The sequence below is a fragment of the Amphimedon queenslandica genome, unplaced genomic scaffold (genome assembly GCF_000090795.2).
Source record: "Amphimedon queenslandica unplaced genomic scaffold, v1.1 AMPQUscaffold_13297, whole genome shotgun sequence".
Taxonomy (NCBI): Eukaryota; Metazoa; Porifera; class Demospongiae; order Haplosclerida; family Niphatidae; genus Amphimedon; species Amphimedon queenslandica.
In genome coordinates, this window is record NW_003546467.1 from 43,857 (window position 1) to 61,439 (window position 17,583).

The 17,583-nt window shown below is 33.3% G+C and overlaps 5 protein-coding genes across 5 annotated transcripts in view; 3 read left to right on the plus strand and 2 right to left on the minus strand.

Moving 5' to 3' along the window:
* LOC105313475 (gamma-aminobutyric acid type B receptor subunit 2-like) overlaps window positions 1–2,411 on the minus strand; it is a 2,701-nt gene extending 290 nt beyond the window's left edge. Inside the window, exons 1-7 of the mRNA XM_019998965.1 lie at window positions 2,399–2,411; window positions 2,184–2,350; window positions 1,998–2,135; window positions 1,703–1,873; window positions 488–586; window positions 370–441; window positions 104–316 (exon numbers count right to left, since the gene is read on the minus strand). Of these exons, the coding sequence (XP_019854524.1) occupies window positions 104–316; window positions 370–441; window positions 488–586; window positions 1,703–1,873; window positions 1,998–2,135; window positions 2,184–2,350; window positions 2,399–2,411 (873 nt within the window). The remainder of the gene's footprint in view (window positions 1–103; window positions 317–369; window positions 442–487; window positions 587–1,702; window positions 1,874–1,997; window positions 2,136–2,183; window positions 2,351–2,398) is intronic.
* Window positions 2,412–3,758: 1,347 nt separating this feature from the next.
* On the minus strand, window positions 3,759–7,050 carry LOC109580153 (uncharacterized). The gene is made up of 5 exons (XM_019998969.1): window positions 6,848–7,050; window positions 5,248–5,266; window positions 5,063–5,191; window positions 4,947–5,012; window positions 3,759–4,278 (listed from the first exon to the last, which is right to left on the minus strand). Exons 1-5 carry the CDS (start codon window positions 6,977–6,979, stop codon window positions 3,839–3,841), a joined length of 786 nt encoding a protein of 261 aa, XP_019854528.1. The 5' UTR covers window positions 6,980–7,050; the 3' UTR covers window positions 3,759–3,838.
* A 264-nt stretch (window positions 7,051–7,314) lies between these two features.
* LOC109583558 (uncharacterized) lies at window positions 7,315–9,123 on the plus strand. The gene is made up of 7 exons (XM_019998970.1): window positions 7,315–7,477; window positions 7,525–7,794; window positions 7,840–7,919; window positions 7,971–8,190; window positions 8,240–8,659; window positions 8,714–8,815; window positions 8,863–9,123. The coding sequence occupies exons 1-7, from the start codon at window positions 7,372–7,374 to the stop codon at window positions 8,979–8,981; spliced, it is 1,317 nt and encodes a 438-aa protein (XP_019854529.1). The 5' UTR covers window positions 7,315–7,371; the 3' UTR covers window positions 8,982–9,123.
* Window positions 9,124–10,059: 936 nt separating this feature from the next.
* On the plus strand, window positions 10,060–13,837 carry LOC109583554 (deleted in malignant brain tumors 1 protein-like). Its single transcript, XM_019998966.1, has 14 exons — window positions 10,060–10,302; window positions 10,354–10,480; window positions 10,525–10,689; window positions 10,746–10,928; window positions 10,982–11,164; window positions 11,220–11,381; window positions 11,479–11,643; window positions 11,693–11,872; window positions 11,986–12,156; window positions 12,304–12,465; window positions 12,902–13,054; window positions 13,208–13,387; window positions 13,443–13,604; window positions 13,656–13,837. The coding sequence occupies exons 1-14, from the start codon at window positions 10,060–10,062 to the stop codon at window positions 13,835–13,837; spliced, it is 2,418 nt and encodes an 805-aa protein (XP_019854525.1).
* A 1,182-nt stretch (window positions 13,838–15,019) lies between these two features.
* LOC109583555 (scavenger receptor cysteine-rich domain superfamily protein-like) lies at window positions 15,020–16,803 on the plus strand. The gene is made up of 7 exons (XM_019998967.1): window positions 15,020–15,107; window positions 15,430–15,609; window positions 15,784–15,936; window positions 15,992–16,144; window positions 16,188–16,352; window positions 16,393–16,572; window positions 16,622–16,803. The coding sequence occupies exons 1-7, from the start codon at window positions 15,020–15,022 to the stop codon at window positions 16,801–16,803; spliced, it is 1,101 nt and encodes a 366-aa protein (XP_019854526.1).
* Window positions 16,804–17,583: the final 780 nt, after the last annotated feature.

Genomic DNA, 17,583 nt, shown 5'->3' on the forward strand with positions numbered 1-17,583 from the left:
CTTATATTTAGGCTTTTGAAGGAGAGCAGTATAAGTTTCAAGATACATCTGTGAAGTCTACAGTAGAGTAACATATGTCGTATGTTCTTTAATTTAAACTTACTAGGCCGGAAAATGTTACCAATGATTCATTCTGAAGAGTTAAAAACCCATCTGGAACTATACCTATAATTCCATCAATGACTTTTGACATAATTTCATCTGTACAGGAAACATTGTTTGAAAATGAAGTGCTGTTGGTCCTCCACCAACCAGTATTATACCACATTGGAATAATCCACAAATACATGGGACCAATCATATCTCTATAATATGCCTATTTAATATGCTCAGTATGTAAGAGGTACATTAGAATAATACATCACATACCTCACACAGTATCTTATAAGCAAAATTAGGATATGCATTAATGTGAATGATTCTAAAGTTCTTAACATTGCTCTAAGAGGTTAATACATGTTGTTATTCAAGTAAATAGCTAACTTACTCTGTCAAAGTAGGATAAAGGGTTACCACTTGATAAGACAACAAAACTGCTCAATTTCCATCCTTGGTCCTCAAAGATATTAGTAGCACTTTCAGTGATCTGTTATAAATATAAGAAAATAATAGCCACATTACAGTCACTAACAAAACACTTTCTAAAGGTAACTCTATGTTGTGCGTGTGGATGTGTATTAAACCATTATTACACTCTAAAACAAAATTTGATACCATAGGGAAATAGCTATCACTTTTAGTTTATACACATTGTTTTGGAAGCCTAGTTTATAATGAAAGTGTTTAGAAAATTAACTTGCTTGGCATGCATGAATGACATTGGTATTACTATTATTGTCATGGATTAATTATCCTTTCACTTTACTAATGGGCTATACACCCAATGATTCAGTCCAATATGTAATTTGTACACTACAGTGCACTTTGTTTTGACTGTAATATCCATGTAGCTAGCACCAGCAAACATGTTCTTAGATATCAGAAGAAAATGCAAAAGGCTAAAAACAATATTGAACTATTAGATCTGATTACTGTAGAGCAAGGTTTCCTCACAACAAAGCAGCTAAACAGCATGCTGCATGACCTGACAAAGTACATGACTTTTGAAAAAAAATTGCATAATTTAAGAAAATCTGATCTTGATTGGAATCTTGGAATCAGTTACACAGCAATAAGAACATGCATATCACAAAAAGTTATAAAAGGAGAATTCTCTCGTAAACAAAATACCATGCATACAAGATGATTTATTGGAAAGAGTAATATTTTATGAATTTGCTTGTGGAAAGTTAATTGGTGAATTTTATATTGGCAGTTTTGTGTCATACGCCATTGAGCATGCTCATGCATATTGAAACAAAATCGTGAATTGTATATTGGCAGTTTCTTCATAAAACTGCCAATCGCCAATATTAATTCCTCACCAATAAATTATCTTGTACGATACCAAGTACATGTACATGGCGTTCTGTCAAATTTTGGAGTAATTTCAGAAATTCATCAAACAATCCACTAAAAAGATGAGCATATTAAGTTTTCTGACAATGTGGAAATGCTAAAGACTATGATAAACACTGGTAGCACTATAAGCATTATCCTTAATTTTGTTATGAATAACATTCATATGTTAGGATAAACAAAAGCTCCACTAGGCTTTCAAACATAGATATGCACAATAGTCTTGAAAATGTTATGTTCTTACTTGTCTGAACACAATCTCATCTTGTGTTATTACTGCCATTTGTCTCCATCCAAATTCTCTCATTAACTGACCCAAGGATGCCCCAGAATATCTAAGAGACAGAATTGTTCTGAAAAAGTTTCTGAATCGACTTCGATCATTCAGGATATCAGCACCAGCTGCATAAGCCAACTGTATGCAAATAATAAATAATAGACATTAATTTAAATTGAAGAATTGCATTATTGATGACCATCAGGCAGCAATTTTTAAAGCACCTCAACAGAACACAAGTGTGATATGAAAGCCCACTTACATGTGGTATATTCCAATAGTGACTAATTTCTGCTACTGGTATAGTAGCAGGAGAACATCCACATCCAATCAATGACACATAAGTAGTGTCATTGTTTATCAATTGAAAAAAATTATCAAGTGATGTAGTACGATCGCACTGGATAAAATTTTTAAAATATATATCATTATAAAAGCTTCACTGTACCTTTGAATCCAAAATATGTGTGTAGTTCAGAGTATAGTTCTGTAGAACATCGTCCCTTTCATTAATAAGCTCCAGTGCAAGATCAACTACTGGTATTGCACCACTTAGGACTAAAGGGCCAGACAGTGTAGTTATGTATCCAAAATAGAGACTTTTAGTTTTTTCAGCTGTCAATAAAGAAGAGTAAAGTAATATACACCAAAATAAAAGAAAACATTGCTTTGACATATTTTGCTCCACTTCTCTAGTCTACAGTAGTCAATGCTCTAGGATTGGAGGGTGTGGTTATTTATCAACATGACCATGTTTATGTTTAGTCAGTGTGCATTAAACTATCTATGATCTTTATCTAAAAAAAAATTAAACAACATTAGTACTCATATCTGACCAGTCATAAAAATGATCAAATTAAACAATATTCAGACAGTGTCTAAATATTAATTGTTTAATGCTCTATATACTTAGACATAGCACCTAGATTCAAGATTCTCCATTTGATTATGATGATAATTCCACTTGCTTGATGTTCTATAAACACAAACAGTCTCTTACATCTAAAATAACATTGAGTTGTTCTTTGTAACATTCAATGTTATTTTAGATGTAGGAGGCTGTTTGTATTTATAGGCTGTTTGTGTTAATGCCATAATATACATGTATATAACATTAAAAATACCTAGCTCATATAAACATAGAGGTGACACAAATATACATGTGAATGAAAATTTTATAAAATTATTTCTAATACTCATTAATCCTGTAACCCATATTTTGGTTGATTCTATCAATATTAGCTAGTATAACCGGATAATAAACATTGTAGGTAGCAAAGGGGCAGGGCAAGACTATGTCTGCCCATATATTTTACATACATAAAAATTGTGATGGCCTCTAAAAGTAAGATAATGCAAAAATTTGGATGATGGATCTAAATATGAATCATTGTAGATCAAGTCTCACTTAAAATCAAAACATAGCACTATAAACACTTACAGTGAGATTAACTCTCCCTAAAATAGCTGTTATAAATTATTCCAAAACTGTCTATGTACGTTTGTTCGAGTTGAGTGTAAAATATCCATACATTAACATTAAAACAAATTAAAATGAACACAAGAAATATAAGAATACTCATAAAAAGCAGCTCTTGCATCTCAGCCTATACAACATAAAACATAAAACAACAAATATACATATATGCTATATGGACCACAACAGCACAACTTGAGCTGTATGCATCACAAACTATGTGTGCTGTATGAGATACAGACTTAGTGGTGCCTTTCACACACCCATGCACCTTACAAATCCGAAAAAAGTGATCCATGCATGACATGCAGACATTTATAATATACTGCAATGAGACTGCATGATTTTAGGTAATGAAATACCCCTTGCTTGTTGCAATAGAATAGTTATACTGATGACAATCATGACTTAGGTTTAAAGAAGTTATAACTTAGCACATATCAATGCAATTGTATGACATGTTGTTATGCTTCTGTTAATGAGAAAAGTGCTGGGCGATGATAAATTGCAGCAGATTGCTATTTAGATTGCATTCCGTTTTTGCTCTTTTATAAAAAGTTTTATTAATGATAATAAATTTAGAGACAAAGTATACAAAATTTAAAATGTACAAAGTGCAATAATAACTATATCATGCTAATGACAGTTTCACTATATTGAAAAAAGAAAAAATAGTTTTCACCACAAATTAATGCTTTGCCAACCACTATACACCATCCAATAATAAAATAAAGTACAAGTACATACCAGACATAAAGACCATACAATAATCCTTGGCTTCCATTGCAATCACCAAATATAGAAAACTCCTGGTACTTCATAAAAATAAATACTGAATCAACAGAAAGAATCAAAAGAAAAACAATACTGAAACAGAGAACAAAGAAGAATAGACGAGCCTGACGGTTACTGTGTTTGCTGTATATATAGGCTATAATATTGTCTTCCTTGCAGCAAGCAAAGCTAACACACAGACAAGATAGGATGAAGGCAATAACAATCATAGCTATGAAACCAATACTAGTGTAAGTGAAGTAATGTCCACACTTTGCTAGCGGACCCATTCCTAATAGTAAAGAGAGGAAAAGATAATGTATAGTCTCTAGGCTTTAAAAGGCAACAGGCATACCGTATAGCGCTTTAATTTGGCAGAGTTTTATTTTGGCAATTGGTGGTTTGCAAGCAGAATTGCCAATATTAAAACCACTAATTATTAATGTGCATGCTCATGCAGTAATGCACGTGTACACAAAAAATCGCCAAATTATAAACCGCTAATTACAATTTTACAGCAAAATTGCCAAAATAGGCGCCACCAAAATAAAGCGCTATACGGTATGTAAAAACCAATGATTTAACCACTAACACTGCAAAAAATAAGTAGTTAAGATAACCCATGGGTGGTTACCTCAGTTTCACTAAACAATAGACTTCCAGAACTGAGGTAACCCTCTTTTGGTAATTTTAAACAAAATTATTTTTTTGTTGTAAAAGGAAGGACTACAGAAATAAAAACTCTCTAATAAGCACAATTTGTAATGTGCTAATTGCAATTACAAAAGTACCCAGGACACAGGGCCCAGGTAATGTTGTCTTAATGGTGTTTAGGAACATACAGGCCATATACACTGTAAAAAATTCAAAGTCAAACAGCACAAGGTGACTACTAGTTTCAGGTGCATAGTTTATAATAAACAGCATGCATGTTTTTGGTTGTGAAAAAATCATACGCACCTGTAGCAACAATCAAGGTTACACCAAAACAAAAATTGAATATCAACAGACCAAGAGCCCAAATTCCTATAAATAAAATGAAATATAAATGCATTCAGCTTGTTAATTAGGCTCACTATTGCAAACACAAGAAATAAAGAAAGGTAAGAGACAAAAACGAAAGATTCTCTGAGCCCGACTCTCTCCAGTGCCTTCAATGATTTCATGATCTATATTGACATGTACCTGGTTATTCATGTTTGATGCTGCAAAAAGGGAGCAGTAATCCCAATGGGAATTTTGAAGAATGAGAATTAATCACCTTTTGGTGGTTCTTTGTGCTAAAATAAAAAGAGCAATAGTCATAAACATGTAGTCAAGTATCATCATGCCCCAGAAAAGAGGTATAGTAAAATAATAATTATAAACTACTGTAATACCGGTATTATAATACTATAATAACACTATAAATGCTTTGTGAACAACCCTGCTATGAAGTACTATCATACTATGTATGTGTATAGATTACTGTAGATCGAGAAATTTTCTTGTTAAAAATAATTGGCATAAAAAATTTTACAAACTCTTGGAGACAATGGACAACTATTCGATCAAATTAAGTTGCTTGTCATAGCACCGAAAAATACAAGGAGCCTCTTGGGTGAGAGCTTCAGGCCTTTTTTGGGCTTTTAGAAGAATCCTGTGCATATACAGCTGCACGTTAGAATAATTTCAGTAATCTTATTATTCTCTGTAGAAAATACTTTGTGTGTCAAAATTTTGTGCTTCACTTCAACCACAAAAATATTAAAACAATGAAAATTTCCCGATCTTAAGTACATTCTAAACTAAAGGAGGTGGGACATTTCACATTTCAAGCATAGGGGAGATTTCACCAAGGCTCCTCTATTATTTTTGCAAGGCATTTAATAGAATTAAGAAAGTTCTAAATTATAAAAATAGAGTAGATTACTTATGCATATTGCATATTATAGACTATAGAACTTAGATTTAAAAAACTAGCTCATGTTATTCATTCAAACTGGTATCAACTGCCCATGAAATGTTGCTTAATGAATTTGGTGGGCATAGTCAAAAATGGCTGCACATCAAAAGAAACGCTGTATCATTGCATAATCATTGTAAATGGAACTGTTGTATAGGTAGTTTCATTTCATGATTCACAGATTCAGTAAGATAGTGATCATTCAAATATTCTTTTAACAAACAATGTACTGCTGTACTTGTTACAGCTTTTACACAGAAAGCATGAGATTTCTCCTTCTGGGTAAAGATAATTTGAAATTAATTGTATTTGAACTATTTGTGAATAATTCTGTTTCATGTTAATGATATGAATGAGGTTTCCAAATGCTATGGATACCTCTACATAAACAAGTGTACACAACACTTGAGCCTAATATGCTTCCATGAATATGTTTTGAGGTGTTTATCCATTATGAATATGTTTAAAACAGATAAACACCTCCTATGAAGTGTTTAAACCTTGGACTTTGCCCTTGGTTTCCAAATTCCATAAACACTTATGAAAATACATGTATTATTTCATTTTTATTTATTTATTATTTTATTATTTGATTTTACTGTGCAACATAAAGTAGACAGACAGGGAAGAAAAATGAAAGTACAGTAGAAACACTGATGGTCTGACATAGGATACTATCCAGCCAGTAAAAGAGGAGAATACCACAAAGAGGATACACACACATGCATGCACACACAATGGTACACATAGACAAGTAGACAATCAAATAGTAAGAAAGAAGGATAAAAAATACATTACAATTTAACAACATATAGATTAATATCTAAATTGCTTTTAGTAAACTCTATGCTTGAAATGAGAGCCATGCAGGCCTGCCCCACTGCATGCACTGCTGGCACTGAGCTTCTAAAATTACCTGTACTCGGGCTGAAATATGACTGGTTCGTTCAGCCATACACGGTTCATCTTCTTCATCATTTATTCCAAAGCCTTCTGTCTGTATAAGGACTGTACTTTCATCAATATCATCGATAGACAGTGCCATCATAGACACTTTATAGCTCGCTTTATAGACACAGTACAGCAATTAGTGCCAATTACAAGCAGCAAGGAGCAGGCGTGGTTAGACCAGACTAGAGCCACACCTTCCACGACTCAATTTTTATCATGATGGAAATAGAAATTTTGGCAGCAATCTTTTTTGTGCTTTGCTCTTGCTTTGGTGAGTCACTACCAAGTAGATTTACTTAAATCTAATAATTTAGCTTCAGGAAGTATCTTCACTATTGTACCAGTGACACAATATGTATATGTCAATGATACTGTGACATTTAAATGTGCTACTAATGAGACCGTAAGGCTGGATATAGTATTTTTATTTTTATTGGAGGAGCACCACTACCTTCACAAACATCTGTTACATTACCTAATGGTGGAAAGATGATATCATTTAATCTAACAGCAACATATGCATTAAATGGAACTGACATTACTTGCATAACATTTAATGGAACTGCCACTGAATCTGCTTATCTTTATGTTCAAGGTAATAGTCAATATTACAGATTTGTGGTAAAGTATTTTCATGGACAGGTCCACCTGATAGTGTCAATAATTTAACAGGATATCAGTTAGATTCTTGTTGTATGTTTATCAGTTGGTATCCTCCATTCACACTACCAGGACTAACAGTACAGTATATAATCAGTGTAGGAACTGATCAACAGTACCTTAATGATTCTATCACTAACTACACTTACTGCCCAATGAACCTAACCAATAAACAATATCTTTTTAACATTACAACTACTAATAAAGCTGGAAATGGATCTACTAGTGACATATCAGTTGGATTTCAATCAAGTAAGTAGTTACTGTAATGAATTGATTTATTATTTTTCTTCATAGATTCACGAATTTCAATCATTTATCAAGATTCTTATACATATCACATAAACAAGTATTGGTACCTTTATTTCCTTTTTCCAGTAAGTTACCTTAATGTACAACATCCACACAACTTTGTTTACATTATACAGGCTCGTCAGTTGTGTACTGGAGTGTCACTTGTTAATATTACACTATGTACTGTTAATAATAATTCTTGTTATGCATCAACAAATATAACCATTAATCATAGTGCTTATAATAACATTTCACTTGTTGCTATTATAAATCTTCCATTAAAAGAGATGCTGAATACTGTTATCTTGTACTATCAAAATGGAGTAAAATTCGAAAGCAACACTATAATAGTTAGTAAGTGGCATATATTTATACTAATTATTAGTATTTTATAATTACTAAGGTACTTATGATCTTCAGCACACAGTGGTGGTTAATACTACATTTAACGAAGTTTGTCTTCAGTTTCAGTTTGTCAATGGCAGTACAACTAATAATATTTATATTCACATAACTAATTATGATGAGCCAGTCCAACCAGTGTATTACAATATAGCCCCTAATGATCAATTGTACTTCATTCAGTGTACTACTAACATACTGGCTGGTAATAACCTAACGTTGTATGCATGTGAATCGTTGGAGGACTGTACTACTAATTCTGCTGCTGTAATAACTGGTATTAATATTGATAAAGTTCCCATTGTGTCAACTATCTTGACAAGCTACGTAACAACTACAGTTTCCTCTACAGTTAGATCTACCATGATGATGGAGGATTGTAATATAACGGAAAGTCAAAGTGAAGTACCTGTCACTAGTGGTAAGCAATAAATTTATTTGAATTACTTTTACCATTAATTTTGCATTAATACAGCAATAGTGATTAGTGTATTGAGTGTATTCCTCATACTATCACTAATGATTAATGTTACATTAACTGTGTGTTACTGCAAGAGGAAAGGGACAAATAATCGAAGTATGTTAATTTATTTTAAAGACTTACCATGGTATATTGTATTACAGATTCACAAGAACAAGAACCTAATCCACAGTATGAGAATGTACATTTACCTGTTCCTCAGTCGGAACTATCAATGAAAGAATGTGCTGCTTATGGTGTAGTGGAAGGAACTAGGTTTTAAAACTTCTTGAGATTACATAATTTTGAAAGTAATTTTTGTACTGAACATTTCTCAATTTTATGTTCCACAATATCATGTATACCCTACCCCCAGCCCCCCTAATACTATACCCTGTACAATATAGCTCATAGTTTTTTCTAAAAAATGGCTCTGAAATTTTAATTACAATTCCTGATACATATGGACATTCTGATCCTTGTGCTATGTAAATCTAGAAAGTTTAAGCTGATTCCAACTAAAAGTTTGAGCTGATTCCAACTAAAAGTTTGAGCTATGGCCATTTTAGAAAATTGACCAATTTCTAAAAGATACCCTGTACTATAATCAATGGTTTTTTTCTTAAAATTGGCTCCAGATTATTGAGTAGCTTTAAAAATTTGTAAAAAACCTAATTTTTGATTGATCAGAATCAGCTTAAACTTTAAATACAACATACATGCATAAAAGTACATGTATATGCATCAGAAAAAATTGTATTCTCTTTTAGCCATTTTTGATGTACTATACATGCAGTTGATTTGAGAGATAATCCTTTACTATTACTATAGCATAGGAAGTTAGGAAACTTATAAGACTCTATTGGATTACCTTAGGGTGGGTATTAATTGTGCCCTTAAATTTTAGCGTTTTTCACCACATTTAATTCTGAGGCCTTCTTGCCATCAGTAATGTGGGTGGATACTGCATATGAAAAATTTGTTCATCATCAAAGATATGTGTTAAAAATAGCCTTAGTACCTAGCAGCAGATCTGTTGGAAACTTGAGTTGCAATTTTGTTATTGGTCAGTTTTTGTAGGCAACTTGCCAGATGACGTTTCTTAAACAATTTTTACTATCTTTTTTAGCAATCAAAGGATAAAAGGGTATATAATATACTATTGGGTATTCTACCTAATTTTGTAGAGGAAGATGAATACATAATTTCAGTGAAGCCTTTAAGTTCCTTTCAATTGAGGCAGTGTATTACCCTTGGCCCACACCCTTTTATTGCTATCAACAATGGATGCATTACAGAGGCTAGCAGAAAAAATAAGATTCATTATGAAGATGGTTATTTGTTTAGTACATAGTTTAATAATGAATTTTGTACAGATTACTAGTCAGGTGGGGGATCCAAGTCATCCAACCCTTGAACTCTGTATGAATAATGAATATCATTTTGTAAGAAAATCATTGAAGGTGGGCTTGTTTTTTTGCTGTTGCAGTTTTCTCTCCTACACAGACTACATGATGGAGTGTCTTTGCAGGATTTTCTTTGTTCTTTATTTTTGCATAAATGCAATATTTGCTCAGTTTTGTACTGATGGCTCTATACGTTTGGTAAGTTCCTGTTATGATACAAGTTGATGGATTGACTACACATGTTTACAGTCCTCTGGTTCTACATATGGAGCTGTTGAGGTCTGCTTGAATGGTGGATGGGGCAGCATTTGTCGTGATTTCTGGAGCAATGAAGATGCAAGTGTTGTCTGTAGACAGTTAGGATACTCACCATATGGTGCATAGTGTTTTCAGTATCTATTGGTGTGATATTTCTTTCAGGTGCAATTGGTCTTTTATATACATATTACTCTTCCAGTACAGTATCTCATAAGATGATTGATGTAAATTGTACTGGTACTGAAAGTAACATCATTAACTGCCCTTACAATGGATACAGCAGCTATCCTTGTTCCCTGAGCAGAGATGCTAACGTTTTTTGCTACAGTATGCATACACTAGATTATTGTAAAGCAAACTTACTTGTGTGTGCTCATTTTTAGGTATTGGAGCTGTGAATGTGAGCAATTGTACCTCAGGTGATATTCGTCTTGTTGGAGGATCTAAACAGGATGAAGGAAGAGTTGAAGTTTGTGTAAATAAAGTTTGGAGTAGTGTATGCACCTCTAGTGGTTGGAATATAAATGCAGCTCGGGTTGTCTGTAATCAGCTTGGAGATAATCGCAGTAGGCTAGTATAGTGTACAGTATTTGATTTCATTATGCATTTTCTCATGTAGTTAATGTGGAGTATGGTAATGTGGCTGGGTTTGGATTTGCTCAAGGTTATGGGCCTGTTTTATTTGGGTATTTTAGTTGCAATGGAAATGAGGCTAATCTGTTGGAATGTACACCAAACTTCTATCATGCAAATTTTTATTGTCAGAATCGTCACTATTATGATGCTGCAATCCGATGCGAAAGTTAGTGCAATCATTATCAACAACACGTTTATTTTCATTATGAACAATTTACTAGGAAACTGCTCAAATGGAGCTGTAAGACTGAGAGGTACTAGTGATTCAACTTATGGTAGAGTTGAAGTTTGTTCTAATGGTCTGTGGGGTACTGTCTGTAGTGATTACTGGGACTATGAGGATGCATCAGTTCTGTGTAACCAGTTGGGGTTCTCACCTTATGGTTAGTTACAGTATCATGTATTGCCTTAGTGTTATTCATAAAGATAAAATTGTTTTTCAAGTTAATGATATTCATTTCATTGTTGTGCTTTGTATAGGTGCTGTCTCAGGCAATGGATACTATTATAGATATGACCTCCCAGTGAGCATACTGGACCTCAATTGTACTGGTAATGAAAGTATGATATTGGATTGCCCTTTTAATGGAACTATTAACTTCTTTAACTGCCGATCAAGTCATGATGCTGAAGTCATATGCAGGAGTAAATAATGATTTAATATTGTGTGTTGGAATCAGTATTTTATGCACAGATGCTACACTTGAATCTGATTTATGCTCCACTGGTGATATTAGGCTAGTTGATGGGCTAATAGAATCTGCTGGGAGACTTGAAGTGTGTGTGAATCAGAACTGGGGAACTGTTTGTAGCCAGAGCTGGGACATGAGTGATACTCAAGTAGCTTGCAGGCAACTGGGGCATCAAGCATTAGGTAAAACATAGATAATCAGCATCGTACATGCATCTGTATATTGTTATTTCCAAGAAATAATACTAATGTCTATTAATTTTAACTAACTTTATCTCACTAAAATTTAATATTAGGATCTACATACAGTACTGGTACATTTGGTCAAGGTGATGGGGTCATTGCTTTTGGCTATCTTTACTGTAATGGAAATGAACAGTCATTGTTTGACTGTCAAAGGAATGTTTTTTCTGTCAAGTCTGGTTATTGTACTAGTCATCAGTATGATATTGGAATAACTTGTGAACGTAAGCTTTTTACATTATGCATGCTAATCAAATTCAATGTTAATGAATATGTATTATTGTAATATTTTTAAATTAGATATTTGACACATTAGCAGAATCTTCAGTTTTGAGACATTAATTAATCTATTGTTATTTTTTTTGAAACAGCTCTTTGTGATGACGGGGCTATTCAACTGACTGAAGGTCCTAAGGCATCAGTTGGTAGAGTAGAAGTATGTATAAATGGTAACTGGGGTACTATATGCAGTTTGTATGTTGATAATACTGATGCTAGTGTCATCTGCAGGAGTTTGGGATATTCTTCTTATGGTAAGTATGATCAGATGATAATTAATATAATATTGAAATTATATAATAATCATGATAGTAAGAGTGAATAATTATTCACTCTCTTGATGGTAGTCAGAGTATTTGTCTAATTCATGTACAGCCATATAATTTAGACATACAAAGAGTTGTGATGGAGTATTGTAAATCTGGTTGCTATAAAATACGGATGAAAAATTTAGATGTTTGAAAATTGTATATGCTGCCTGACTTCTAAATACCTACATGTATAAAATTGCCATCACTCAAAATATACCAGATTTATGGTACTTAAGTTTTGAACACTGCAGGTGGTATCTTATTTTATCCCATTAATCCCACAAATTGCTTTAATGTTATTGCTTTATTGTTTTGTAAATTTGTGCCACAATATTTAATGTTTTTTGTCCTTTTTGTATCTATTTTGCATCATTTGTAGGTGCTGTCAGTCTTCAAGGATACTACATAGAATATTATAAATCACATTATCTTTTTAATGTGACATGTAATGGAACTGAAGAAAGCATATGGAATTGTTCACATAGCACTGCTAGCTGTAGTGGCAGCTATGATGCCACTGTCTATTGCCAAGGTATGGAGTTTTATGATTGAATACTTATATATAATTCATTAAATTACTATAATTAATCCTGCTTACTTCAATGACTAAGTAAATAATTAAGGAAAAAAATTTTACTGTTATTTTATCATACTAATTATAAACCTTAGTTCATTTAATTCATAGATATTTTGACTCCAGTGGCTAATTGTACTGATGGTGATGTTAGATTAGTTGGTGGTAGTACAGAATATGAAGGAAGAGTTGAAGTGTGTATTAACAGAGCATGGGGCACAATCTGTAGATATGGTTGGAGTACTGGGGATAGTAATGTAGTCTGCAGACTACTAGGACACATGGGATTAGGTACATTCATTTTTGCTCATAAAAAATAATAATGGTTATATTATTGTTGTTGCAGGCTCATCATCATATTCTCAGTTTGAGCCTGGGTCTGGTCCTATCTTTATGAGCTATGTTGGTTGTTCAGGGTCTGAGAGTAATATGCTACAGTGCTATTACAGACAACCTTTTCAATATTCTTTTTGTGGTCATTCTTATGATGCTGGAATCAGTTGTGAAGGTATAGTATAAGTTAATAAATCTAATTTTATTACTAAATAAATATCCTTAGCCCCTTGTCAGAATGGTACGGTACGCTTGGTTAGTGAATCGAACAGCTATTACAGGAGATATGGACGTGTAGAAATTTGTCTTAACAACCTTTGGGGAACCATTTGTGATAATTATTATTGGAATGAAAAGGCTGCTACTGTAGTCTGTAGGATGTTGGGGTATTCTCCTTACGGTATGTAAGCAACAGCAATTACTGAAATTTTCACTTTTTCTGTTTCTCTTTTTGTTTTCTTTCTTTCCTCACTCAAAGGTGCAAAAACAATCTCCACTAGTTTTCGTGAGGGTACTTGGCCTTTTCACTTCAGGGATTTAAACTGTACTGGACAAGAAAATTCCATTTTAGATTGTTCTCACAATCAAAATAACAATTATTGTTACCTGTATAATGATGCTGCTTTGATTTGTCAATGTAAGCTATATTTTATGCCTCTTTTGATACTCTGCCCTCCCTTTACTTTCTCCTTTGTTGTTCCTTTCCTCTTCTCTCTCTTTTTTATGTATTATTTAGTAAACAATGTCCAGATATCAAACTGTTCTACTGGTGATATTAGACTGACTGGTGGATCCAATGATTATGAAGGAAGAGTTGAATTATGCGTGAATAGAGTTTGGGGCTCTGTTTGTGATTATGGATGGGATCAATATGAGGCAAATGTGGTGTGCAAGCAGCTTGGATACAGAGGTATAACCTTTATTTTACTTTTTTTTCTAAACATGCATGGGAGCTTAAATAGACTTCAACTTAACGTTTTTTTATAAGTCTACATGTATAAGCAAATTTTTATAACTAAAATGATTAATAAGTCATAGAATTTCTCAAAATATTTGAAAGCTTTCTGTTGGCCATTATTTCATAGTATAGAATTATTATTATTATGAATGTTGTACTAACTTTATCTGTAATTAATAGCTGCTTACAAAACCTGTTTTACAGGACTGTCTTATACAACAAATTCCTATTTTGGAATCGGATTTAGACCACTCCATGTCTACTACTCTACTTGTTTTGATAATTCTCCTGACTTTTTAAGCTGTAGTTTGGGTTGGTATCCTTCCTATTCTTCATCATGCAGTAGCTACCAGCATGAGGCTGGAGTTGTTTGTGAACGTGAGTTTTTGTTGTAGAATGAATGTACTGTAGTGATTTTCAAGCAGATCCCTGTACTGATAGTCAAGTTAGATTGTATAATGGTGATTCTCAAAGAAATGGCAATGTGCAAATCTGTATTAACAACACTTGGTGGGCAGTGTGTGGACAAGGAAATTCAACTGTTGATAATAATCTTGCCTCAGTTGTGTGCAATGAATTAAGATACTCAAAATATGGTACTAGAAAATCAACTGTGTATGCATTTATTTACAATGGACATAGGAGCTAAAAGTGTTGTAGGATTATGGACTTCTACATATGATATGGTTTTTAATATAAAATGTAACGGAACTGAATCAAGTATACATGGCTGTCAATATGATACTATAGGAACATGTTCTAATGCTGTTGGGGTTATGTGTTCTTTAAGTGAGTTGTGTAGTGAAAAAGCAATTGAGAAAATATACTGGCTGGTGATTGACATTTTTTGCATGTTTATTTAGAATTTATACAGTTTACATGTACATGTAGCGTGTGCACACATTCCAAGAACTATCTATACGTGTCAGTTATATGTGTACATGTAAAAAGTCGTACATGTACTTGTATGCTTCATTTGAAAGAGAAACACACTCGACTAAAAATTACTTCATAAAATGTGATTTGTGTTTTTTTGCAATAGATACTATCAATGGTCCAGTAAACTGTACTGATGGTAGCATAAGACTTTATGGTGGTTCTAGTCCAATGGAGGGTATATTACATGTGTGTGCTAATGGAGCATGGGGTACTGTGTGTTCACGTTTTTGGGATAGTCGAGATACTACAGTAGCATGTCGTCAATTAGGATATGATCCAAAAAGTAAATATTTTATTTGAATTATATAGTTGTACACTTGTATATTGAGCTTTATTTGTGTTAAAGATCAATTTATCTCTCATTCTCACTCTCTCTTATAAGTTGCATATTTTAGTTCATAGTGTTATACTGTTATAGCATGCTTTAACATTAATGTTTTCAATTCTTAATAAATAGGCTATCAAGTTGTTGTGTCTACAAATGAGTATCCAGTCATATTCAGTCATTTTAGCTGTTTTGGGAGTGAAGCTAATTTGACTCAATGTAGCTCTGGGCTGACCTCTACTCTAGTTTGTTCAAATCGTCAAGTCATCAAAATAGCATGTCAAGGTAACTTTGAACTATTATAGAGTACATGCAAAATATAAATTAACAATCACAATAGAGCAATGTGTTGATGGTGATATACGTGTGAGCTCTAGTTATTATGGACATGTTGAGATGTGTACTGGAGGACAGTGGGGCTCTCTCTGCACTGATTATTGGGATGATAAAGATGCTAGTGTTGTCTGTAGACAATTAGGATACTTACCATATGGTAAATGTGAACTGTTCTTTTTTTACATTTTAACTTCTAATAGGAGCATTGGCTGGTGATTCTACATGGTACTATAATTCACAGTTAATAAATGTTTTCAGGGGAATTAATTGTGTTGGGAATGAGTCTAGTCTCGTAAACTGTCCTATGAATAACAGTGCTAGCTGTGGGAGCTCTAGCTACTATCATGCTAGTGTCATTTGTCCAGGTATTAAACATTTATTCCCTTAATCTATTAATATTATCAGTTCATGGATCAACTTATTCCAATTGTACTGATGGAGAGTTAAGGCTGTTTGGTGGATCTACTAAATATCAAGGAACTGTTGAAATATGTCGTAACAATGCTTGGGGAACAATATCTTCCTGGACTTGGTCTTATAATGCTGCTCAGACTATTTGTAATGGACTAGGATACACAACACCAGGTTTGAAATGTTAGTTTTTACATGTCAGTTAATTTGATTACATTTGTAGGTGCATCTTTTGTTCGTTATGCTTACTATGGTGAAGGTGTTGGTCCTATACTAATGAGTTATACATATTGTTCATCAATAACCAATTCATTGCTGAACTGTAACATTTATAATCATTATATTATCCCCTATGGTTCTCATAGTTATGATATTGGCATCCAATGTCAGCGTAAGTTTTTGTAATGTTGATATAATACAATTTTATTTTTGGCAATAGCTTCATGCACTGATGGTGAAATTAGACTGATAGGTAGTAGTAATCCTCTCATTGGTAGAGTGGAAGTGTGTGTTAACACAACATGGGGTACTATTTGTGATAATAACTGGGACAACAATGATGCTTCTGTTGTATGCAGGCAGTTGGGATTTTCAGCTCAAGGTCAGTTGATTTATGAAATTTGATGATCAAGGTTTACTTATCTGTAAATTATTTTATAGGAGCTGTTGCAGGCCAAAACTCTTACACTGAAGGTTATAAATTTTTTCATATCACTAATCTCAATTGTGAAGGAAATGAGGAAAGTGTGTTTAATTGTTCTCATAGCAATGTTGAGTCTGTCAACTGCAATCAATATGATGATGCTTATGTAACTTGTACAGGTACATGTACATGTACATATTATGTTCACTAAAATAATTATAAAATAGCCCCTAGCACAGGTAATAATTGCACATCAATTGGTGACATCAGATTAGTTGGTGGTCAGTTGCAGTATGAAGGCCGAGTTGAACTGTGTTATGGAAACTCATGGAGATCAATATGTCCCTCTAGTTGGGGTACTAGTGATGCTAAAGTTGCTTGTAGGCAGCTAAATTACACTTCATCTGGCAAGTTTAATTTGATATGCATGCAGTAAAGTTGCTTATTTGCTAACTTTTAATTAGGTGCTGTTGTTGCTAATTCGTTTGGAAAAGGAGTAGGACAAGTGCACAATGCAAGATTTTATTGTTCCGGCTCAGAGA

Bases quoted from the DNA above. Each gene is read 5' to 3' on its own strand.
- LOC109580153 (XM_019998969.1), bottom strand. From the start codon at position 6,979: ATGATGGCACTGTCTATCGATGATATTGATGAAAGTACAGTCCTTATA. The intron at 5,013-5,062 runs GTGAGCCTAATT...TTTTATTTATAG, and splicing joins TATTTCTTGTGTTTGCAATA to GAATTTGGGCTCTTGGTCTG. The intron at 4,279-4,946 runs GTGCGTATGATT...CTTTACTATTAG, and splicing joins AACCTTGATTGTTGCTACAG to GAATGGGTCCGCTAGCAAAG.
- LOC109583558 (XM_019998970.1), top strand. From the start codon at position 7,372: ATGATATCATTTAATCTAACAGCAACATATGCATTAAATGGAACTGAC. The intron at 8,191-8,239 runs GTAAGTGGCATA...ATAATTACTAAG, and splicing joins AAGCAACACTATAATAGTTA to GTACTTATGATCTTCAGCAC. The intron at 8,660-8,713 runs GTAAGCAATAAA...GCATTAATACAG, and splicing joins TGAAGTACCTGTCACTAGTG to CAATAGTGATTAGTGTATTG.
- LOC109583554 (XM_019998966.1), top strand. From the start codon at position 10,060: ATGAATTTTGTACAGATTACTAGTCAGGTGGGGGATCCAAGTCATCCA. The intron at 10,929-10,981 runs GTAGGCTAGTAT...TTTCTCATGTAG, and splicing joins TCAGCTTGGAGATAATCGCA to TTAATGTGGAGTATGGTAAT. The intron at 11,644-11,692 runs GTAAATAATGAT...TTTTATGCACAG, and splicing joins TGCTGAAGTCATATGCAGGA to ATGCTACACTTGAATCTGAT.
- LOC109583555 (XM_019998967.1), top strand. From the start codon at position 15,020: ATGGACATAGGAGCTAAAAGTGTTGTAGGATTATGGACTTCTACATAT. The intron at 15,610-15,783 runs GTAAATATTTTA...CTTAATAAATAG, and splicing joins ATTAGGATATGATCCAAAAA to GCTATCAAGTTGTTGTGTCT. The intron at 15,937-15,991 runs GTAACTTTGAAC...CAATCACAATAG, and splicing joins CATCAAAATAGCATGTCAAG to AGCAATGTGTTGATGGTGAT.